General features: G+C 37.9%; 1 protein-coding gene across 2 annotated transcripts in view; it reads right to left on the reverse strand.

Annotated features, from left to right (window-relative positions):
* LOC108005084 (uncharacterized) overlaps positions 1–24510 on the reverse strand; it is a 52006-nt gene extending 27496 nt beyond the window's left edge. Inside the window, exons 1-2 of one of the 2 annotated variants that reach the window (XM_017068251.4) lie at positions 24123–24510; positions 1532–2080 (exon numbers count right to left, since the gene is read on the reverse strand). In XM_017068251.4, coding sequence (XP_016923740.2) covers positions 1532–2017 — 486 coding nt within the window. In that variant the 5' untranslated portion in view covers positions 2018–2080; positions 24123–24510. Of the gene's footprint in view, positions 1–1531; positions 2081–3920; positions 4029–24122 lie in introns of those variants that run through there. The other variant, XM_065868380.2, reaches the window with a different exon arrangement.
* Between the last annotated feature and the right edge of the window lie 2047 nt (positions 24511–26557).

A 26557-nucleotide genomic window follows, 5' to 3' on the forward strand; every position in this document is an offset into this window, starting at 1 on the left:
TTCTATAAAAATGGGAGCTATTGGATATAGTTGTCCGATCCGGCTCGTTCCGTCTTATAAACTACCTGCAATAGAAACAAGACTTTTGGGAAGGTTTCATCCGGATAGCCGTAAAAATGAGAGACTAGTTTGCGTAAAAACGGACAGTCGGACGGACATACGGACGGACTAGCTCGACTTGTCTATAAATATATATACTTTATGTGATCGGAATCGTCTCCTTTACAAATTTCTGACTGAAATCTTTACACATTCTCCAAAAGTATATTTAATGTAAAAATTACAAATAGATCCAACTGAGTCTAAAGCTCCGTGCACCAAGACTCCTAAGGTAAACATTGAAATATTAAGACTTTACTTAAAAACAAGGAAGAACGCTATAGTCGAGTACCTCGACTATTAGATACCCGTTACTGAGCTAAAGGGACCAATGGGAGATGGAGATATGCAAGCAGCAAAGCGAAATTTCTAATGCGTCACCTACCCGCGGTCAGATATAAGCGTTATGGGCGTAAGTGCGGGCGTGGCAAACTTTTTTTGGGTCAATGGATGGGTCTTATCGACACTAATACATTTCAGTTAAAATTTGATTTCTAGCAATAAAATTGTGGTCGCCACAGGCTTGGGCGGTTTGTGGCCGTTAGAGTGAGCGTAACATATTCGCGTAACAAACTTGCGCTGCGTACAAGGCCACGGAACCTAAATCTAAAATGCCAATTCTCTATCTTTGATAGTTTCCGAGATATCCGTGTTCATATTAACGATTTTTTGAAGCTTGTGGGCGGTTTGTGGGCGTTAAAAAGGGCGTGGCACACTGACGAAACAAAATTGCACTGCACAGGAATCTCTAGAATCTGCATGCCTAATCCCAGTATTGCAGCTTTTATAGTTTCCGAGATCCCAGCCTTCATACGGACAGACGGACTCGGTCGACTCGGCTAGTGATCCTGATCAAGAACATATATACTTTATGGGGTCGGAAACGCTTCCTTCTACCTGTTACATACTTTCCGACGAATCTAGTATACCCATTTACTCTACGAGTAACTGGTATAAATATACACATTCTGGCAGTCTTCAACATACTTATACGTACCAATATCTATCTACATGCCAAAAATTCTGCAAATCGGACCATCCATTAAAAAGTTATAAGCAAATAAGGGACTGGGCGCTAGGGGATGCAGAGGCGTGGTGTGGGAACAGTCGATTTGCTGCTTGCTTGTCTCCATCTCCCTCGCACTCCCCTTAACTAAGTAAAGGGTGTCAGATATTCGAAGCCGTCGACTATAGTGTTTCCTCTTGTTTTACATAGGTTTTGCAAAGGCAATTAGAGGTGGGCAAAAGAAGAGACTTTGTTGGGTCATTGGAATTGGTTTGGTAACTATGCTAATGGTAGTTTATTTAATAATAAGTAAACACGAAAAATAATACTTTACAACTATTTGCATTGGCCAATAAGACTAAGAACGGGTATAACATAAGCTAATTCGATTGATATTGATATTGAGTTCTTTTTAATGTGGATTACCTGGTTGGGTTGCCGCGAGACCATCGCTTCCTCCAGCTGCTGTTTGAATTCCTTATGCGAAATCAACTTGGGCTTATTATCCTCGTCAATACTGGCCTTGCCTTTTTCTGCATCCAAGTCTAAGGCTGCGGAAAGAAGTTTTAGCGCAGGGGGCTCCTCATCGTAGACTGGACTCGAATAAATGTGACTCTGGGCATCCTGACGTGATTGCTCCTGATCCTCCTGCTGTTGCTGCTCTACGTCCCTTTGTAACATACCAATGTGCGAGTTGGTCAGACTTTCTGATCCCGCCGTGCTCATGCTATTTGTGCTTTGCTCGATGTTGGTCACCACCTGGTGCAGCTCCTCGCGATTTAGGCTGCGATCCACAATGGTATCCATGCTCCCCGTGGTGGAATCATGTGAGTCTATGGTGCGGGCCGGCGATGCCGAGTGGCGACCATTGAAATCTACGCCTCCTGACCGTTGATTACTGGTCTCGATCATTTTTGCTGATGCGCTAAGATGATTGGGTTACGGCAATGGTGATGCCACTGGTCAATTGACAAGCTGCATTCAGAAGAGATATACATTTATTTATTATCATGAATGTGATAACGCTATAAATATTTTTGTATTATTAAGATGATTAATAAATAACACTAGCTTACAAAATTATATATTACAAATGCTCCAAGAAAGATGATGGTAGTTCTCGGTGGAGTTGGACCCTTAGATCACAAACAAGAGAAAACGCTATAGTCGATGGCCCCGACTATTAGATACCCGTTACTAAGTTAAAATGAGAGAGGGATGGAGATATGCTTGCAGTAAATCTTTTTTTTTTCACTAGCAAGCCTATAACACCACATAGCGCCACAAAGCCTATAGCACCGACTAGCGGCGCCCCTAGCGGCAAAATAGTGAAAACAGGTAATTTGTTGCATGTGGTGCCGTCTCAATTAAATTTGCTAAATATTGATTATTATTTGGCTATAACTTTTAAATAAATCGTCCGATTTCTATAGTTTTTGGCATGTAGGTGGGGATTGATAAGAATAAAATCTCATTTAAATTTTTCAAAACATTAAAAATATAGGCGCTAGACGGGTTCTACTGCTAATACAAACTTGCGCTGCGCAAGAAGCTTAATAATATACATGCCAAATTTCAAATTTGTAGCTTTCATAGTTTCCGAGATCTCACCGTTCATACGGACGGACAGACAGACGGAAATGGCTAGATCGACTCGGCTGATTAAGTATATATATATTTTATGGAGTCAGAAACGCTTCCTTCTACCGGTTACATACTTTCCCACGAATCTAGTATATAGAGTAACTACGAGTAACGGGTAAAAAAATAAGACAAAAATATTTCTTTGGGCGCGATACGATACGATTTTTGATGATATCGGGTATCTGCATTGTATATTGTGAGCTACAACTCCACTTTGAAAACGCGGAATTTTTTAACATTTTAATGATATTGTAAATACTCAAACCGAGACGTGTACCAAACAATCCATATTTGGAAAAAACCCGTGGTAAAATAGATTTCGTTACGATTTTTTTAAGCTTGCAATATTAGGCCGGTAACAGCTTTGCGCGTGAAATTTAAATTTTAAGTAATTCCCTCAGGCAGTGTGAAAGATTTGTTTTTAACGTTGTTAGAATAATAGATAAGAACTATTTAAGCAAATAAACCTATATGAATTACAAATACTAATGTTTTACATAGTTTTCGGTATATGTATTTATAATTAACATTGTTCATTTTATAATTGTTGTTTATGTGTTTATGTTTATTTGTTTCAATAGTTTTGATCAATTATTCTTAAAACTCTATCAGGAAATACCATCATCCTTCTTGGATAATGTAAAAAATGTAATGTAATAAAATGTAATATTATGTACTCCTACTGTTTTAATCACGTTTAAATTTCAAAAATCTGAAAGTTTTTTGCTTGACATATTGACCCTTAACCGCTAAAATAACGTAAGCAACAACCAGTACAGGTTTACAGGACAACAATTTATCCATCTACCTTGACTCGGAACCCAATCCAATGCCTGCAAATTATTGCTTCGTTATCATTCCGTTTTAAGTCTTAATCAACTTTAGTTAACACAGACGTTTCTTTTTCTGCCCTTTTTAAAGAACTTTGAGATTATAGTGTGAATTTTCTATCACACTGAAATTTTAAGGGCAAATATTCCTTCTTCATGTCAAATTAAAAGAAATCGCACGAAAGGGTAGAGTTTAAAACCATTAATTGAATTTTTAGCGTCGAGTGTAGCATATTTGTGCTTAAAATGTCATGTCTTAAGCGTGGATAAGCTTATCGACACCGAATACCCTGCAGGCATAGAAGGTTTATTTGGCGTTTACCCTTTCCAAAGACACTCACTTATCTCTTATTATCCACCGATCGATCGCTTATGGCCATTCATCGACTGATTGCTGTTTTGAGCCGCAATTTGGTGACATAATTACCGCGATAATCGTTTGTTCTCCGCCCGCTATTAATCCACTTATAAAACCTACTTAGAATCGGATCCAACATCAACGTGTGTAAACCGGATCGTATCGCAAGTGTTCTGCAATGGAACACCTTGACATTTGTATTGCGCTGGCCTGTTGTCATTGTTATTGGCTTCTGCGAACCGGTTCACACTTTGTTGGCAATTAAACAAAAACTGAAACTGAACCCGAAAACCAAACTGAAATCGAAAGGCACAACAAAATGTAAATCGAGATAATCGCTAATGGCAGGCAAAACAGGAAAGGAAGCTACACTCAAAATAAAATGTACCCTACAATTTAGAAAATCGCCATTAAAATGTATTTTTCTTCCTAAATACAAGAAAATGATTTCTAAAGCCAGGGAAATTTTCTTTAATTCAAGAAAGCGTTACTAAAATATAGGAAATGGTTACCATAAACTAAAAACAAGACAAAATTTCCGTATATCTAGAAATTATTTTATGAAAATAGAAGGCTAACGGAAAAAATATATCTCTAATCCCAAAACGATTCTTACCCTAAAAATAGAACGCCCATAACGCTTAAATCTGTCTGCCGCCCAAATAACTATATATTGGTCACTTTAGATGAGTAATGGGTATCTTATAGTCGGGGCACTCGACTATTGCGTTCATGCTTGTTTTATTTTGAGTCTAACTTCAGTAGACCAAAACTTAACATAAGTAAGCAGGAGGTTATAGTATTTGGTCATAATGAACAGTGAGACTTGAACAATTTGCAGACAGGTAGAAAGTAATTGATAAACAACACAAACACTTTTTTTTAAATTCTTAAAAATGTTTCAAACAAAGCGATTTTACGGTTATGGGCAACGTTCTTTTTTTGGTTTATATTGACGAAACCAATAAATTTCTGCTTCTTTTAGGGGCACACGGGAATAGGAGCACAATAGAATTCTCTAGCCCTAGGGTTCTGGGGCATAATGGACTAATTTTAAGAAAATCATTGGCATCAAAATTTAGTTAGCTATTGCCTAAATACTAAGAATGTAATGAATATTTCTTTACTTTTAGGTAAGCCATTACCTAAACTGAAATTTTAGTCAATTTAAAAACTGTAGGTCATCCGTTACCAAAAAAACAAATAGTCCCACTTGTTTCTGGGTGCAGGAAAGCTGGTATTTAGCTTTGTATTTCTCTGTTTGCGTTTGGCATTTTGCCACCTGTAGGCAACCAGCAGTTTTTTCCCCCAACAAGCTTTCCACTGTCACAAGTCCGGTTGATCATTTGTGGCACTTTTCATTTTCACTGTTGCCGCCTAGACAGTAATTAGGCGTAATTGGCCAGATGCACACCGACAAACGTATAAGCCTCACTATTCAATTAGCACAGGAAAACGGACGGCTGCCTTCAATTTGGTTTCGAATTACCCTTTCTCTTCTCTAGCCATAAAGTTCCACGTACTGTCGTCCATTTCCCGAACACAAGTCGTTCCCACAAAATTGAAAATGTTGCTAACTTTTTAAAGGCAAAAGGGCAAGTGCGGAAAAAAGAAGTACAAGTACAACTCTTAATCTATCAATAACTTCAAAAAATATTTATTAAATCGGCTTTTGAAATTGGCATGTATTGGCACCGTTTTTTTTTAAATGTTTCCAAGCAGACCCTTATGGTATTTTGTATTCGGGGAAAAGTATGTAGCAGGTAGGAGGAAAAATTTCCGATCCTACAAAGCGACGACATTTTCGAAGGTAGAGTTAAAATTTGACATTCAAATTCTACACTCAAAGAAAAAATCAAGTATTGCGTGCTTAAATCAAGTATTTTCAGTGTCAAAACTTCGCCAAGCATGGAAAATCCCTAACTGGAGAACAAAGTTAAGTTTTCAAGTACACATTTTTAAGACAGAAAATACTCGATTTCAGTACGTTTTTAGAACCTTTCGGTCTACAATCAAGTAAGAACAATTCTTAAATCTAGTTACATTTGAACTATAAAGAAGTACGATTTATTAATAAAGTAAGAAAGTTGCAGGTATGATGTACATATATTGTACATTTAAATTGGGTTTTGATTATGTGCTAGTAAGAGAAAAAAGTATTGGTAACTGAAAATGAAATATATATGTATATATATATATATATATATATATATATATTTATATTAATATTATAAGTTTATTTCGGACTTGCCGCTCACGGGCATAAACACTGAATTTTATGCGCGTTATATACTATGTTTATGCTAAGGTTTTCATGATTTCTTGAAAGCGTGAAATAAAATTAGCTTCTGTTTATGCGACGCGGCCGAATTCATGCATATTATCAATCTCAGCTGACAGAGATGCCGGACCGGTGGAAAAAGGTGTGAGCGATATTTAAACCGAAAATTTTTTTCGATTCGCATGAAATAATCTTGCTAATATTAAAGATAAAGTGTGTGCAAGCCAGTATAACATTTTTTCTACAATCAAAATAAAAGATAAAAACTAGTTTCCATTGTCACTGAATTAAAAAATAACTTCTTAAAAGTAAGGTGTATTTATGTATTTATATCGATCTGGCAGCTCCGACAATTAAATAGAGTTACCACAGTTTAATTGTGATCATTTCACGCTTTCAGGTTGAATTCATAGTCAACTTTCGTGTGTTGCCGAATTCACGAAATGGCGTTTATGCACACACGAATCGGCTGAAATCGCGAAATGAAAGCGTGAATTCGGCATCGCATAAACTCAGTAATATACCGAGATCCATCAGAATAAACTGTTGGGAATTTTTAGAGTTGACAGATACTTAAATTCAAAATGTGCTCAATGTAAAACCTTTTCCAGTACGAACGGTAAACATGATGTCGTTCTTAAATCTAGACTGTTTTTACTTGATTTTAGCACGGTGTTTTTCCCTGAGTGTACTTGTACGTATAAAGTGCATGTTTGTTTATAAAATTTTATTTTATTTTTATTGTCAATATTTATCGAAGTGTCAAAAATTTATTAAATCGCAGCATTAGATAATAAGTTATTGATTACCTGGGTAACGGGCATATAATAGGAAATTGACTATAGCGTTCCCTCTTGTTATATGGAGTCGATCTAGCCATGTCCGTCTGTACGTATGTCTGAACGCTGTGAGCTCGGAAACTATAAAAGCTGCAATACTGGGATTAGGCATGCAGTTTCTAGAGATTCCTGCGCAGCGTTCCCACGCCCACGTTAACGCCCACAAACCGTCCACAAACTTCAAAAAATCGTAAATATGAACGCGGATATCTCGGAAACTACCAAAGATAGAGAATTGGGATTTCAGATTTAGCTTCCGTGGCCTTGTACGCAGCTCAAGTTTGTTACGCGAATATGCCACGCCCACTCTAACGCCAACAAACCGACCGAACCTGTGGCGCCCACAATTTTAATGTTAGAAAAAAATTTTAACTGAAATGTATTAGTCTCGTCAATACCTATCGATTGACCCACCAAAAGTTTGCCACGCCCGAACTAACGCCCATAACGCTTAAATCTGTCTGCCACCCACATAACCAGGTGGCGCATTACAATCTCGCTTTGCTGCTTGCGTATCTCCATTTCCCTTTGGTCCCTTTGATAGTCAAGGTACTCGACTATAGCGTTCTTCCTTGCTTGGTTTAAAAAAATGTTTTAGTATAATACTGAGCTTTATTACACAGGAGGACATAATTAAGTTAATTTTATTACCATAAGCATACGTTGCCACAACACCTGCACTAGTGCGCATAAGTATTTTTACAAAACGAAAGTTAAATATACTCAAAATTTGATCTTTCTTCATGTACATATGCATCAATGGAGAGGTCATTTAAATTCCGTTTGAATGGTACAAGCATTTTCTTAACCCATTTAGCCTTTTGAAAATAACAAATTTTTGTAAAAGTGTACTTTTTGTAAAAGCTTACTTTTTAAAATTTTTTTCCTCGGCATGAAAACTAAAATTTGTTGATGCTTAAAGTTTATCAAAACAAAACTAATAGTACCTGCAAAAATATTTTTTCAAAAATCTCTTTGCTAATAGTTTTTATGATTTTTTGAAAATTTTATAAAATTGGCATTCCAACCATAAACGGTTTATTGGTAGGTAACAGGTTGAAAGAAGCGTTTCCGACCCTAAAAGTATATATATTCTTGAAATGTTTAAAGAACGAGAAAATTCTCACCACATTGACTGACTGTCTGATTGATTGCTTGACTAATGGCTATAGACAAAGTCAGGACCCGAAATGAATTTGTAGATGATGGAGCTTCCAGCTACCCACGCAATCATAGCTCGTTGTTTTTCATAGTGCTGTGGCTGATATTATATTATTAGATGTGATAGACGTCTACTTTGCCGTTGTCTAAGGTAATTAAGACGACGCCTGCCGTGACAGACATGCGACAATGGCATATTAAAACATCAAAAGAGCACATGGAGCAATAACAAATAACTGTGAAATGTGACACTGCAGCAGAAACTTGCAACACTTGGTTGCTCTGGGTTGCATCATTACCATCAAAGACAACAATAAAATAAAACGTTCTTAAGAACAATCCAAAAGCAAACAGAGCAGGTATTTCAAATTCATAGATATATCTCTTACAGCAAGTTCGTTTTCTAAGTCATTCGTTAAGGGGATATTTAATGAGTTTACAATCTTTGATCATAATTGTTAGTTGTTTTTTAGCGTTAGAGTGGTAAAAAATAGATATTGAGAAAACAAATGTTTTTAAGCAATAAAACTGCGGTCGCTGCAGACTTTTGTAAAGGGTTTTTTAAAACGCTACAAAAGTATGCCGAAAGAATCCATATTTATTTCCGCTCTTTTTGACATTTCTCTTCAGTACGGTTTGCCATTTCATCATAAAAAGATATAAGATGTTACAATTTACTACCTAAATTTAAAGTCAATGGCCTTAACTTAAGTCCCTAACGCGTCGTTCTCAAGCGTTGGGCATCTCTTTAACGTCGTTGTGACGAATTTTGCGAAAAGATGGTGGTCTAAACCCTTACAAGATCAAATTGACGCAAGAACTGAAGTCATAATGACTCTATTTAGGGTCAAATAAGATTTTTCATACAATGTAGTATACTTTTGACACTTATTCAGGATTAAATTGATTCCCAAAAATTTGATCCCAGGTGTAGATTTTTTTGGGTGCAGATTATCATTATCCTCTACAAATTTGGCGTCACAATGACTTCTTTTTATTCCCGTACATCAAGGGGAAAATGCGTGGTCAACGATTTTCGTCGCCAGAAGATGCTGTTGAAGCGTTGGAAAACCATGTTTTGGAAGTGTCTCAGTCAGAGTAAAAAAAGTGATTCGACGATTGGTTTAAGCGCATGCCAAAGTGTATAGATTTTTTTGGAGAATACTTTTGAAAAGCAATAAAACCATTTTTGATAATAAATATTCGGATTTTCATTATTTGGCGAGAAATATATATAGCCACGCCCACTATAACGCCCACAAGCCGCCCAAAACTTTGACTCCTACAGTTATAACGCTAGAAAAAATGTTAACTAAAATTAATTTCTCTTGTAAATACCCAACCCCCACAAACTTCAAAAATCGGACATGATTAGGGAACAGCGCAAGCTTGTTACTCTAATTTGCCACGCCCACTCTACCGCCCAAGACTGTGGCGCCTAGAAGAAAAAAATATTGTTTTCGTCAATACCTATCGATTGACCTAAATTTAATATTGCCACGCCCTCTCTAACGCCCATAACGCTTAAATCTGTCTGTCGCCCACATTGCAATCTCGTTTTGCTGCTTGTATATCTCCATCTCCCATTTGCTGAGTAACGGGTATCTGATAGTCGAAGCCCTCGACTATAGCGTTCTTCGTTGTCAATAATTAGTAATGATTATAGTGGATTATATTTGTAACAAATAATTTAACGAATTTATGTGGTTTTTAAGATCTACCACCAGGCGAGTGTGCGAAGACGGCTACTATCTATAGACGCAATCGGAAGGTATCTCAAACTAAAAGGATTGCAAGACTTTAAAAATTTCAATTGGTTCGTGAGAAAGAGCTGCGAAAGTGTAAAAGTGAAATTACAAAAAAATGGCTTTTAGGTTCTTGAGACCCGGGTGTGTTAAACTCGAGATAGAACAAGGAAGAACTCTATAGTTGAGTACCTCGACTATCAGATACCCGTTACTCAGCTAAATAGAGATATGCAAGTAGCAAAGCGAGATTAAAATGCGCCACCTACCGGCGGTATACAGATTTAAGCGTTATGGGCGTTAGATTGGGCGTGGCAAATTTTTTATTTTGACCAATCGATAGGTATTGACGAGACCAATACATTTCAGTTTTTTATCTAGCATAAAAATTGTGAGCGTCACAGGTTTTCGCGGTTTGTGGGCGTTAGAGTGGGCGTGGCATATTCGCGTAACAAACTTGCGCTGCGTATAAGGCTACGGAATCTAAATCTGAAATCCCAATTTGATAATTTCCGAGATATCCACGTTCATATTTACGATTTTTTGAAGTTTGTGGGCGGTTTTTGGACGTTAGGGTGGGCGTGGCAAACTTTTTTGGGTCAATCGATAGGTATTGATGGGAACATTACATTTCAGTTAAAATTTTAGTTCTAGCACCAAAACTGTAGGAGCCACAGTTTTGGGCGGTTTGTGGGCGTTAGAGTGGGTTTGGCAAATTGCTGAAACAAACTTGCGCTGCATAAGAAGCTCAGGAATGTGCATGTTGTTTGGAAAAACAAAAAGATTTGAAAGGCTTACAGATTCTAAGTAACTAATGCTAAAGATACGTGCGTTATGTCGCTGAAAGGCTAATTCATTATGCTAATCACGCTGGCCTTGTTATAGGGAAAACTTTTTTTTTGAAACCACTGTTTGCCTATTTTCTCAAAATTGGTTCAAAAGACTTTTTTTAAATTTCAAACTATGTAGCCCTTAAGATTTCTCAACTTTTGGTCTACAACATTTTTTGTCATAAAAATTACCTTTTGGCAGTTATCGAGCGAGAAACATTTCATGCTTACCTTGAATGCCCTAAACTATGCAACATTAACTTGATGAGGCAAAATTCGTATTATATATTTTTTAATTAGGAGAAAAACATTTAGAAGTTTGTCATCAAAAACCAAAGACTAAAAATTTTTATACCCGTTACCCGTAGAGTAAAAAGCTATACTATATACGTCGGAAAGTATGTAAGAGGTAAAGAGAAGCGTTTCCGACCGTATAAAGTGTGTATATTCCTGATCAGGATCACTAGCCGAGTCGATCTTGCTAAGTCCTTCCGTTTGAACGCTAAGATCTCGGAAACTATAAGACCTAGAAAGTAGGGATTTAAGTAGTATCCACGGTTGTTGTCAAATGGTGTACTTGACCATTTGACAACAACCGTGGATACTTCCATACCGATAACAGCTTTTTTTGATTGTCCGAATTTCGAACTGCGCTCAAGTATCGGTTACCATGGCATTTGAACTAAACACCCGCGGGAAACGTTGTGCGATAAACCAATGGGTAAAGTGTCTGTCTCTGATGCGAAAGCTCCCCGGTTCAGGTACGCTCCGATGCAGAGTACGCTGTAAGATTTTTAAGAATAATATCTAACATTTCCTTAATAATAAAGTTAAATTTAAAAAGTTTTCAGATTTCAAATAAAAAAAAAATTTTTTTTGTCACAAAAAAGCTTTTTTTTAGAAAACTTTTGCCAAGTGTCAAAGTGATCCTTTTTATATATCCTATAGTCCTGATTATTTTCAAATTAGAGATTTTTTGACACACAATAGTGTCACATTGACACCTAAATGGGGGCATGTTGATGACGATTTGTTTTTGGGTGTGTAAGTCTATAAAGAAAAACGCTAAAGTCGATGCCATCGACTCTCAGATAGCCGTTTCTTAGCTAAGTGTACTGGGAGAACTCAAGGAGTGCAAGGGGAAATATAGATACACAAGTAGCAAAGCGTCTGTTTCCAAGATTGCACAGTATATTTGCTTATAGCTGTTAAATGAATGGCCCGAATTGAATTTTTTTGTCATGTAGTTGGACATTGACGATCAAAACAAAATTGCGTTTAAATTTTTCAAAAAATTGAAAAAGGTGGGTTTCAGAGTCCATACGGACATACGAATTCTTACGCCCACAAACGACCATAACGCTAAAACCCGCCTAGCGGCCATAAAGTTTTTAATATTTTGTAAAAATTTAAATGATATTTTGTTCTTATTAACAATACCATCCACAGGCTAAAAATTATTGAAATTGGACCAGTCATTAAAAAGTTATTACCAAATAATAATCAATAATTTGCAATTCAATCAAGATTGCGCCCCACATGCAGCAAATCAGCTGTTTTCACTAATACGCCACCAAGCCGCTGGGGGCGCTCTAGTCTAGTTGGCGCTATGTGCTAGGTGGCGCTATAGGCTAGGTGACGCTAGGTGTTAGTGAAAAAAGCTGAGTTGCTTTAAGCATATCTCCATTCCTCTCGCACTGCCCTTATCTGAGTAACGGGTATCTAATAGTCGAGGCCATTGACTATAACGTTTTATCTGTATCTGTGTGCATATGGTATCTTAGATCTGGAATGCAGCCCTAACTCTCAGCTTCAAGTCTCTTGGCTCAACATGCGCTAGAGATAATTTTATGCAGGCATTCAGACACACAAATGAATTGGAATGAGAATAATTATACCCGTTACTCGTAGAGTAAAAGGGTATACTAGATTCGTCGGAAAGTATGTAACAGGCAGAAGGAAGCGTTTCCGACCCCATAAAGTATATATATTCTTGATCAGGATCACTAGCCGAGTCGATCTAGCCATGTCCGTCTGTCCGTCTGTCCGTCTGTCCGTCTGTCCGTCTGTCCGTCTGTCCGGATGAACGCTGAGATCTCGGAAACTATGAGAGCTAGGCTATTGAGATTTGGCGTGCAGATTCCTGAGCTTCTTACGCAGCGCAAGTTTGTTTCAGTAGACTGCCACGCCCACTCTAACGCCCACAAACCGCCCAAAACTGTGGCTCCTACAGTTTTGATGCTAGAATAAAAATTTTAACTGAAATGTAATGTTCTCATCAATACCTGTCGATTGACCTAAAAAAAAGTTTGCCACGCCCACTTTAACGCCCACAAACCGCGAAAACCTGTGACGCCCACAATTTTTATGCTAGATAAAAAATTTTAACTGAAATGTATTCGTCTCGTCATTACCTATCGATTGACTCAAAAAAAAGTTTGCCACGCCCACTTTAACGCCCACAAACCGCAAAAACCTGTGACGCCCACAATTTTCATGCTAGATAAAAAATTGTAACTGAAATGTATTGGTCTCGTCGATACCTATCGATTGATCCAAAAAAAAATTGGCCACGCCCACTCTAACGCCCATAACGCTTAAATCTGTATACCGCCGGTAGGTGGCGCATTTTAATCTCGCTTTGCTGCTTGCATATCTCCATTTAGCTGAGTAACGGGTATCTGATAGTCGAGGTACTCGACTATAGCGTTCTTCCTTGTTATGATCATGTGGATACCGGTTGCGAGTTAAAGTTAAGGCTGATTGCTAGAAAATAGGTTAACACACACATGAGTTGCATTTGCAAACAGACAGATGTCAAAGTATTTTAGTCACACGATCGACGAGTCGCTGGCCAAATGACAATTTTGCATTGTTTATCTTTTCGGCTTTGTTTTCTCTTCATTTCTGCTTTTCATTGTTGGCCAACAATGGGTTAAGAGCAGCCTTCAAAATTGTGTTTAGCCAGCAATGCTTCGTTTTTTCGATTTTCTGTACCGGGCTGTTCATTTTGGCGAATGGCTTCTATTCGTATGCTCAGTACTTAATGTATTTTTTGGATACATTTCAAGGAGGGCTCAACAAAAGACTACAGGCGGCGTCATTTTGTATAGGAATCTATTTTTAGAGTGTCATTACCTTGCTTCTCTCTCTCATATGTACACCCAAAAAAATATCGTCATCAATATGCTCCTTTCAGCCATTCAATCTTGCTAAATCACAAGACGTCGATGAAACCCTACCATTTCTAAATGCACCCTTCCCGGCAATCGAACCTTTTCCTCACGTAAGTCCGTAAGAGGTCTGTCTTTAAATACGAATGTGGTATCGCAGTAAGGCTCCAGGTTTCGACGGTAAACAGGAAAACCTTGTTGCTTTCTACCGGTCAATTAGTTTGCTGCCCATCTTCTCTAAAATATTCGAGAGAATATTTCTTAGTAGAATGATGGCTTAAGAAATCACCTTGGTATCCCACAGCAAGCCCATTGGCTAACGCAGCACATCCTTGAAGCCTTCGAAAATAAACAGTACAGTTCGGCAGTCTTCCTTAATGTCACACAAGCTTTTGATCGTGAATGGCTCAAGGCCTGCTGTTTAAGCTGAAAACTCTTCCGCCAACTGCACAATATCTTCTCCTAAAATCGTATCTTTTAGATCGAAATGTATTGTTAGATGTGAGAGGCAAATGGTCATCTATCAGATGCATTCGAGCTGGCGTATTCCAGGGTAACGTACATGGTCCGGTTTTTACACAATTTTTACCGCTAACCTGCCGTCCCCTAGGGAACCGGGTACTCTCTTGGCCACATATGCTGATGACATTCCTTCAAGCCTTCATTGCCAACTCCACGTGTCGAATTGAAGCGACTCAAATCACGCAAAAATTCTTGGGGCTTTATGGCGAATGGATGGAACATCTGGATAAAAGGTAAAGATAAGTTATAGCTACTAAAATTGACTACACTCCCCATCCCCCGCAGTTCTTATCTATAACGACAGTTAATTGTGTAACCACAGGTACATGCGCACGAATCACTGTCGACGGCAGTCCACGTAGTGAAGAAGCGCACAAGGAGTGTACAAATGAAAATGTAGAAAATTTTATCCTGTGGGGACGTCTAGTTCTATTCCATTTGTTAAAATCCGACGCTCAAACGCTCCGTTCAAAAGTTATACGCATAACAAGATTTTGGCGGACTTCTTAAAATGAAAATTGTATTTTGTTTGTCCCAAAACGTTATTTTAGGGCCCATACATTCGGCACGCTGCCATTCAATTTGCCCGTGTTTAGCTGTATGATTTTGATAAAGGGTGTCGAATGAGAAAAATTTAGAAAGCGTATTTATTTAGTAGGTATAATACATTTTCGTCACAAAGTTGATATCAGAGATTTTGTTTGTTAAAGGAGCGATCGTCACTAGATGTTTACCTTGTTAAGAGGTAAAATCGTTTGGTAAAACTGACCAAGTAATAGTAAAATGGTTCCGAACCATCAAATAGTCAATTTTACCCACAAATATTTACTCTTGCGCAAGGGCGACTATAAAAACAAGGAAGAACGTTATATTGGGTCAATCGATATGTATTGACGAGACACATATATTTCAGCTAAGATTTTTCTTAGCATGAAAGCTGTGGGCGCCACAATTTTGGGCGGCTTGTGGGCGTTAGAGTGGGCGTGGCACGCTGGTGAATCAAACTTGCGCTGCGTAAGAAGCTCAGGAATCTGCATGCCATATCCCAATAACCTAGCTCTTATAGTTTCCGAGATCTCAGCGTTCATCCGGACGGACAAACAGGCGGACAGACAGACAGACGGACATAGCTAGATCGACTCGGCTATGGATCCTGATCAAGAATATATATACTTTAGTCGGAAACGCTTCCTTCTGCCTGTTACATACTTTCCGACAAATCTAGTATACCCTTTAACTCTACGAGTAACGGGTATAAAAAGTATTTTTCAATTTGCAGTGACTTCCAGCTAATGTGGAATGTTGAAGACTTTAGGGAATGTATGTTTCAAGTAGATTGGCTTTGGAATCTAGGTGTACGTGGCGCAGGGAATTATAAACAACACAGTGGAAAAAATTTCTAATGTTTTTGTTGCATACTTTTGTGAGGAAGGTTTTACGTTGGATAACTATTTTCCATAGTTAATTAACTGTTTACATTTGCAATGTTAATAGTGGTTAACTATTAAATATCAAGAACAAATACATATACAACCATTTTAAATAGTAAAGTACCACTTTTTATAGTTACTAAACTATTTGCATTGGTCAATTTTACCAACCAATTTTTTTGTGTGTATCAATCGGATTACTATTTAAAAAAGTTGTAAATTTCGAAGTTAATAAGTGCAAAAGGCCTTGCAGTCAGCAAGGCACCGGTAGGTGCCGCGCCAAAAGAAATGCTCTGAATTTTTATTTTAAAATTGGTCAACAGACAAAACACTGTTTCTTGTTTTAAAGTTGATTAGCTGAAAAACAAGTATTTGATGTCAAGGCACTCGACTTCAGCGTTCACTTTTGTTCATATATAGTAGCCTCATATTATACCCTTGCAGAGGGTATAATGATTTCAGTCAGAAGTTTGCAACGCAGTCAAGGAGACGTTTCCGACCCCATAAAATATATATATTCTTGATCAGCATGACTAGACGAGTCGATCTAGCCATGTCCGTCTGTCCGTCTGTCCGTCCGTTTCTACGCAAACTAGTCTCTCAGTCTTAAAGCTATCGGGCTGAAACTTTCCCAAAAGTCTTATATCTTTTGCAGGTAGTATGTAAGTCGGAACCAGCCGGATCGGACAACTATATCTTATAGCTCCCATAGGAATAATCGGAAAAAAATGTAAAAAAATGATATCCTTGGTGTTTTTTAACATATAACCTCCTTTCATTGGAAATAACATTTTTTAATTCATTCTGAATTTCGAATTTAATTTTATCAAAATCGGACGACTATATCATATAGCTGGCATAGGAACGATCGTAAAATTGGTGGGAAAATAATATGAAACAAATTATAGCTTCGGTGTTTTTTAACATATAACCTCCTACGCTTGGAAATAACATTTTTTAATTAGTTCTGAATTTCGAATGTAATTTTATCAAAATCGGATTACTATATCATATAGCTGCCATAGGAACGATCGTAAAGTCGGTGGGAAAATAATATGAAACAAATTATAGCTTTGGTGTTTTTTAACATATTATCTTATACTATTGGGAATATCATTTTTTGTGTTTTTAAATTTAATAATTATAACTGCAAGGGTATACCAACTTCGGCTTGCCGAAGCTAACTTCCTTTCTTGTTTTCTTTGTTAAAGCTAGACCCGGACATACTCAATACATTGATAACACCAGGTTACTACAGATAAAAATGGAAAGGATCAATCGGGGCGTTTTGCGGAATATGGCTGGTGGCTGAAAAATTGACTTACGCACTAAAACACTCAAAAACGAGAGCAACGCACGCGGATAATAGCAGCTGGCCAGCTGGCTAACATGCCAATTATGAAATTCCAAAAAGTGACTACAAAACGTATTGGCGGCAGTTAAAACGAATTGAAACGAAATAAATTCAAAATCGAAACACTTGTCCGATCGCGAAGTAGTAAAGTGGCGGGCCAGACTTACAATTTGATGGACCTGCCGATAACACTAGTTTACAGCCAAAACAAGGAAGATCTCTATAGTCCAGTGCCTCGACTATCAGATACCCCTTACTCAACTGAAGGAAGCAAAAGTGAGATGGAGATATACACGCAGCAAAGCGAGATTGTAAAGCGCCACCTACACGCAATTCCAATACATAGTAATGTGGACGGCTGACAGATTTTAGCATTATGGGCGTTTGTGGGCACTCCAACAGTGGGCGTGGCAATTTGTTTTTAGGTCAATCGATTCGTATCAACGGGATCAATACATTTCTGTCAACATTTTTATTCTAACATCATAGGTATAGTTTATTGGGACGGAAGCGTATCCTTCTACCTGTAGATACTTCTCCCCGAACACAACACACCCTGTTTGGAGCATGTAGATGGGTATTGATAAAACATTAAACACTTTATTTACAGACACGCAAGAAATTTCAGAGCTATCACTTTTTGCATCAACAGAAATAAACCAAGGTGTAAAGAATGTTGGCTACCACTACTGGTATTTGCGATTTCAGTTCAATTTAAAACACCATACGAAAGCATACGAAACAAAATGTATATACATATGCACGAGTATCGGCGGCCAATCTACTTTGAAGGAGAAATAGTTGGTTAAAAAATTTCTTATTTGTGAATAGATTGCTGCATCCCGTGAAATACGGCCGTCTAACGATATTCTTTTTTCAATTTTTAATACAATAGGTGCACTTATTTGAAAGGGTGTTTTGGCTTTTTAGTTTCTCGGCTTCATACGTACAAAATCGGTGAAGACATGAGTTTGAAATTTCAATTAGCTTAAAAGATATGCCCTCTATAAATAAAACTGGTATTTACAACGTTAACTCGCTATCTTAGGTAAACGTAAGCTAAGCCAGAGGAACCCACGTGAGTTTTAGCTACTTTCGATGAGTACTCACGTAAAGATCAAATTGCGGTTTCATTCATTGACCCTAAAAATGTCGCACAGTGTAATCACAAAAAAACAAGGAAGAACGCTATAGTCGAGTACCTCGACTATCAGATACCAGTTACTCAAAGGGAAATGGAGATATGCAAGCAGCAAAGCGAGATTAAAATGCGCCACCTACCGGCGGTAGACAGATTTAAGCGTTATGGGCGTTAGAATGGGCGTGGCAAATTTATTTTTGGATCAATCGATAGGTATTGACGACACCAATACATTTCAGTTAAAATTTTTTATCTAGCATGCAAATTGTGGGCGTCACAGGTTTTCGCGGCTTGTGGGCGTTTAAGTGGGCGTGGCAAACGTTTTTTTAGGTCAATCGATAGGTATTGATGAGAACAATACATTTCAGTTACAATTTTCTATCTAGCATCAAAACTGTAGGAGTTACAGTTTTGGGCGGTTTGTGGGCGTTAGAGTGGGCGTGGCAGTCTATTGAAACAAACTTGCGCTGCGTAAGAAGCTCAGGAATCTGTACGCCAAATCTCAATAGCCTAGCTCTCATAGTTTCCGAGATCTCAGCGTTCATCCGGACAGACAGACGGACAGACGGACAGACGGACATGGCTAGATCGACTCGGCTAGTGATCCTGATCAAGAATATATATAAAAAAATATAAAAAAAATTTGGCACGCCCATAACGCTTAAATCTGTCTGCCGCCCTCATTACCATGTATTGAAATTGCGTGTAGGTGGCGCTTTACAATCTTGCTTTGCTGCTTGTATATCTCCATTTCCAATTTGCTCCTTTTAGCTGACTAACGGGTATCTGATAGTCGAGGCACTCGACTATTGCGTTCTTCCTTGTTATTTACTGGAAATATGATACGCTTTACCAAATTTTCTGTTAGTGCATACCCATATCTCGACAACTGAGTCCGGTTCCCCCTTTCACTTTCAATTAGCCAGTGGGCAGCTGCTTTTTTGGCCTCTTTGAAATTTTTTTCGCTTCGCTTTTATTATTTACAATATGTGCATTTCAAGGAAAAACTTTCTCTGAACGCAACATTTCGTGTGTGGTGCATTTCCTGCAATTATCGCATAAGTACGAGTGCGAGTGCGGAAAATATAGTGGGGTGGGTGTACCTGATTTTGAAACTCATAACTGCGCGTGGGTGTCCATAACTGTAATAAGTGGCATTATGCAAAGTGCAATGAACAAATCTGCAAATTCCAATCGAGTATGGTAGGTGATGAAATTAGCTATCAAGTAGGGATGGGCACGTGCCCATATTTTTGGCACGACACGTCACGCATACAAAGACATATTTTGTAAGTACCCACACTCGACAATACCAAAGGGAAACAAACTTTACTCTTGCCCAGATTTTAATTGGGAAATTATACGAAAAAAAAAAACAGGAGATAACGCTATAGTCGATGCCATCGACTTCCAGATACCCGTTACTAAGCTAAGTGTACTGGGAGCACTCAAGGAGTGCAAGGGGAAATTGAGATACACAAGTAGAAAAGCGTCTGTTTCCAAGACTGCACATTTTATGTGGTTAGAACGGTTCAATGAATGGCTCGAATTTAACAATTTTTGGCTTGTAGTTGGACACTGATAATCAAAACAACATCTCAATTAAATGTTTCAAAAATATTTTAAAATGTGGGTGCTAGACGCGTTTTAGCGTATGGACCCTGCTGAAACAACTTTCGCTACGCAAGCAGCTCAAGAATCTGTGTACCAAATCCCAACATTATAGCTTTTATACTTTTCCAGATCTCAGCGTTCATACGAACGGACTGACAGACGGACCTGGCTATATCGACTCGGCTAGTGATCCTAATCAAGTATATATATACTTTACGGGATCGGAAACGCTTCCTTCTAACTGTTACATACTTTCCGACGAATCCTTTTACTCTACGAGTAACGGATATAAAAATTGATTTGATGATTTGAATAGCATGAGAAATATTTTCACATATTTTAAAAAAATCACCATTAAACTTTTTGTTTTGTTTTTTTTTGGATGGGAGGAGCTTGCCATATCGTCAACAAAAAACGAATAAGCTGAAGTATTATGCCGTTTAATGTTTTGATAAACTTTACCGATCATAAATAAGATATATAGAGAAATTTCATATAAGAGCATTTGTAATATGATAAAAGATATATTTCAATCGATATTTTGATATTAACAAAACAACTTCTTAATAAAAGTAAATATATGTAGATTTGTTTGGGCCCACTTCTTTAAAAAATAGTTTTGATTTAAAAAAATCTGCGTTGCAAACCATTGCAACCATAAACCACACAAAAAAATTTTAAAGCGAAAGTAGTTTTCAGAGTATTGGTCTTGTCGCCTAAAATGAAACTATAACGTATAGGACTGTATTCGCAAAATGCAAACTATTTATGAGCATTTTTTTAAATTTCTTGGTAAAAAGAGAAAAATGGACAGCCCAGACGACGTAAATTAGTTTGGATTTTTAACGACTTTGCGCCAGGAATTTAAAGTATTAAAGAGCGCTCTGGCTCAGGTCAACAAGTTACTTTAAAACCAATAAATTGACAAAAAACATTAAAAAATAAACTCCTCTTACCGAGGTACAGGCTCGTGAAGATCGCATTTGAAAACGTACAATGGTTCATACACAGAAAAAAAAAACGGAACAACACCCGTCTAATATCGTCTCCTCAATCTTAACATATCAATTTGTTCATATCAAACCAAAACGATTGCGTATCAATACGATACAAAATCATACCAATTATAAATGTTGATATGAATCCGTAACTATTGGAAATTGGAATAATTTTCTTATCTAATGTGACTTCAAAAAGGTTTCGACAAAATAGTATGACTGTGAATTTTTAATTTGTGACTAATTATGGTAATTTGTATGCTATCAAATATATTTTTTGACTGACTTGCTGCGGTCATTTGATGAAACGTATATTAACTTATAGAAAAGTAAAACATTTTTCGCTCAGATCAATTTGATATACAAAAATACCACCGTGGAATTAAAAACACCATATCAATCTGATATCAAAACAGGAAAGAATGCTGTAGTCGACGACATCGACTATTAGATACCCGTTAATCAGCTAAAGGGAGTGCGAGGGACTTGGAGATGTATATTCATCCAAGATGGATATCATTATTTGCTTATAACTTTTTGATAAATTATCCAATTTTTGACATGTGGGTATTGATAACAAGAACAAAATCCCACTTGTACTTTTAACAAATTTTAAAATGTACCTATTTACTCTACCAGTAACAAGTATTATAAGCATTGTATGATTTATTCTTATTTGTATCAAACGGCATAGCGAAGAGGTATGTAGGTTGGGACAAGTTTAGCTTTCTCCGCAATTTCCTCATTAATTTGTAAAAACCATTTATCAGCCAGATTTATATTTTGAAAAAATGAAATATAACACCATTGCCGAGTTCCTCGACCTCCTGATACCCGTACATCTGTTGACCAATTTCAAAATAAATATGGTCATAGTTATTTGCTGCTAGATGGCAGGAAATTTCATTGGGCACGGGGCACAAATGAAACGCGAACGCCACCTAGCATGGGGCAGTAACTTAAAAAAGTCAGATTTGCACGATAATTGGCATGTATGTATCCATATGTAGACACACATTAACGAAGAATATTTAATGAAATGAAATTTGTTAACAATTCAAAAAGATCTTCTAAACTGTGGGCGCTAGGCAGACTTTTTCGGCGTCACAAACTTTTAAAACAAACTTCCGCTTCATGAGCTACAATCTACAAGATATATTTTGCTTGTGGGCGTTAGAGTGGGTGTGGCATCCTGTTGAAACAAACTTGCGCACCGCAAGAAGCTCAAAAATCTGCCAAATCCCTAATGTAAAGCTCTTACAGTTTCCGAGATATCTGCTGTCATACGGACGGACAAACAGATGAACATAGCTAGATCGACTTGGCAAGTGATCCTGGTCAAGAATATATATACTTTATAGGCTCGGAAACGTTACCTGTTAAATACTTTCCTGCGAATCTTTAACTCTACGGGTAACAGGTATAATTAATGATTAATTAATATAGTAATTAAGGAGTGAATAACACATGCTTATAATCATTTTAATTTAATGGTTTCTCAAGACTGAGCATTAGTTAAAACTCCTTCGCCAAAAATTTGGTCATAAGAAATCAGTACATACAAATGTAAAACAAGGAAGAACGCTATAGTCGAGTACCTCGACTATCAGATACCCGTTACTCAGATAAATGGAGATATGTAAGCAGCAAAGCGAGATTAAAATGCGACACCTACCGGCGGTAGACAGATTTAAGCGTTATGGGCGTTAGAGTGGGCTTTGGATCAATCGATAGGTATTGACGAGACCAATACATTTCAGTTAGAATTTGTTATCTAGCATGAAAATTGTGGGCGTCACAGGATTGGGCGGTTTGTGGGCGTTAAAGTGGGCGTGGCAAACTATTTTTTGGATCAATTTATAGGTTCTGATGAGAAGCATCAAAACTGTAGGAGCCACAGTTTTGGGCGTTTTGTGGGCGTTAGAGTGGGCGTGGCACTCTGCTGAAACAAACTTGCGCTGCGTAAGAAGCTCAGGAATGTGCACGCCAAATCTCAATAGCCTAGCTCTTATAGTTTCCGAGATCTCAGCGTTCATCCGGACAGACAGACGGACAGACGGACATGGCTAGATCGACTCGGTTAGTGATCCTGATCAAGAATATATATACTTTATGGGATCGGAAACGCTTTCTTCTGCCTGTTACATACTTTCCGACGAATCTAGTATACCCTTTTACTCTACGAGTAATAGGTATACCAAGAGAGAACGCTCTCGATGCCATAGACAATCATATACCCGTTACTCCGCTTAAGAGAGTGCGAGAGGGATGGAGATATGCTTGCTTGTGGCACGCGCCACCTAGCCCATAACACCAACTAGCCCATAGCGCCCCTAGCGGCTTGGTGGCGTGTTAGTGAAAACAGCAGATTTGCTGCATGTGCTGTGCAATCTTTATTGAATTTGCCAAATATTGACTATTACTGGGCTATAACTTTTTAATGAATTGTTCGATTTTAATAAAACAAAACCTAACTTACATTATTCAAAAATATTTAAAAATGTGGGTGCTGGCGGGTTATAGCGTTATAGGCTTTTGTGGGCGTTAGAGTGGTCGTGACATCCTGCTGAAATAAACTTGCGCTGCGCAAGAAGCTCAAGAATCTACATGATCAGCTTTATGATCAAAAATCTCAGCGTTCATACGGACGGACGCACAGACGAACGGACGGACATGGCTAGATCGACTCGGCTAGTGATCCTGATCGAGAATATATATATACTTTATGGGGTCGGAAACTCTTCCATACTTTCCGACGAATCTAGTATGCCCTTTTACTCTACGAGTATAAAACTTTTTTAGCGGAAATATTGGAAGAAATGTATTGTCCCATGTCACAGGCCAACCCAAACTATAAGCCTCTCCTCTATGCAATTACTTATTTCATTGCTGTTTAAGAGGCGGCGCTACATACGATTCCCAAGACCTTTATAATTTGGACTAAATTCACTACTGATTTGGTTAATCTTACTATCTACAGGTTGCGGGACCCTGGCCTTTGCACGTAATGTCATTTGTAATTCATTATTGTTGTCTTTTTGCATTCGCCACTCTTACTTTTCTTACATTTTCTCTGCAGAGAAATGTGCAAACTTACGCTAATTAAAGCGGCGTACGTGGCCTTTATAGTATTTATGTATTATTGGCTGTTTATGAGATATATCCTCCGACTGATCTTCAGGTTTGTTGTCGTAATTGTTGCTCTCGGGTCAAATTAAATCTGCCCGATAATTTTGCTGTTGTTTTCGACGGCAGCGTGCTACGTGCAATTAAAATGCAACAAATTCCATTTCACTTTAACACTCAACAACAAAAAAATACATTAAGCGATCGATGAGCCTTAAAATAATCAAGCCCGACGAGAAAGCGATCTATTACTCGGCGTTCCACACACAGTACCGTTACCCGAACGGAGAAGAAAGTAAGAAGAGAGTGCGGAGAGAATGCGCGTGCGTGCTGCTCTGCGGCGCGTTCGTTGCTGACTGAACTCAAGTTGATCGCCTCGCGCGCTTTCAACCGCTGCCCAAAAAGCTAGCACTACGGAGCTTTAACATTTTGGTATGCCAGCTTGTTGTTGTTGGTGCGTCGATTGGTGATGCATAGCATAAACCCAAAAAGAAACGGCTAAGTCAGTGGGAAAAGCTGAAGACTATATTTTTTTTACGATTGGTCAACAGACTTAGCGCTATTTCTGGTTTTAAAGTTGCTTCGCCGAGTACCAGGTATCTGATAGTCGAGACACTCGACCATAGCGTTCTCTCTGCTTATGAGTGCAGTTTTTTCATTGCAATTCATATCAATAGCCAAACTCGGCGGGAAAACCTACTAAAAAGGCATCACTGATTTCGACGGCTTCACAACCTGTTCGCGTAAATCTGCGTTTAAAGAAGTGCCGACATCCAACAACAAACGGTAATGAGAGGGCAGCAGGCGCAGCAACAACAACTCACTTTCGAATATTGAACTTTCAGCCAGCATCTTCGTACTGCCCACCGCCGTTCAGTTTAAATTTTAGTTCGCTCTTCACTTGCAGCTGTATGCAACTTATGATAGGAAACAAGAAAGAAGTTTACTTGGCACGCCGAAGTTTTTATACCCTAGCAGGTAGTTCCCTTGGGAGCATTGTTTGTAGAGAGCTTTCCAGTTTTTGGAAAACTAAGTATAAAAATTGTAAGATATTGTTCCATTTACCGAAACGTTTACCGAAAACAAAATATACCGTCCTATGTATTATTTTGGCATTAATCTATATGATAATGTCGTTCGATTTTATTTAAATTTTATTCGAAATTCTGAAATATTTAAAGAATGATATTCCCAGGAGTAGAAGTTAATATGTCAAAAAACACCAAAGCTATAATTTGTTTCAATTTATTTTCAATTTTTCGATCGTTCCTATAGCAGCTATATGATATTGCCGTCCGGTTTTGATAAAATTTAATTCAAAATTCAAAACTAATTAAAAATGTTTTTTCTAAGCTTGGGAGGTTATATGCTAAAAAACACCAAAGATATAATTTTTTTAAAATTTTTTCCGATTATTCCTATGGGAGCTATAAGATATAGTTGTCCGATCCGGCTGGTTCCGACTTATATACTACCTGCAAAAGGTATAAGACTTTTGGGAAAGTTTCAGCCCGATAGCTTTAAAACTGAGAGACTAGTTTGCGTAGAAACGGATGGACAGACGGACAGACGGAGATCGACTCGTCTAGTCATGCTGATCAAGAATATATATACTTTACGGGGTCGGAAGCGTGTTCTTCACTGCGTTGCAACATCTGACTGAATCAATCTACCCTCTGCAAGGGTATACAAATTATTGAGAGTGATTTCACGCGAAAACACAAGGTGGAAAATGACTAAGAAAATGTAAGAAAAAGTTAAAAATTTTAAATTTTTCCTTTGGTTTGAGTTCTTGTTCTCTCTCTAAACTTTTTTTATATTGTTACTTAGAATATATTTCATAGCTATTATGAATATAACCACTATTTATATCTGTTAGTCGTAGAGTAAAATGGTATACAAGATTCGTCGGAAATTATTTAACAGGTACAAGGAGGCGTTTCCAACCCTATAAAGTATATATATATAGCCATGTCCGTCTGTCTGTCCGTCCGTGTGAACGCTGAGGTCTCGGAAACTATAAATGAAAGAAATTCAAGATATGCCATATAGATTCTTGAGCTTCTTGTGCAGCGAAAGTTTGTTTCAGCACGGTGTCACGGCCACTCTAACGCCCACAAACTACATTAGAACCCGTCTAGCGCTCACAGTAACATTTTGGAAAAATTTAAATGAGATTGTGTTCTTATTATCAATACCCATCTACACGCCAAAAGTTGTAGTAATCCTTTTTTTGGTTTTTTTCTAGTTGCAAAAAACTTGTACTTAGCAATTGACTTGGCCTTTCGGAAGGCTACTGGGTAAATATCCTTGCCAAAGACCTTCCTACCCTAAACTTAGATCAGTGCTGAGTAGATCTGAGGGCTGTCATTATCCTATTATGTGATCCTTTCGCCTCTCTGGCCA

This window comes from Drosophila suzukii, chromosome X, assembly GCF_043229965.1.
Source record: "Drosophila suzukii chromosome X, CBGP_Dsuzu_IsoJpt1.0, whole genome shotgun sequence".
NCBI lineage: Eukaryota > Metazoa > Arthropoda > Insecta > Diptera > Drosophilidae > Drosophila > Drosophila suzukii.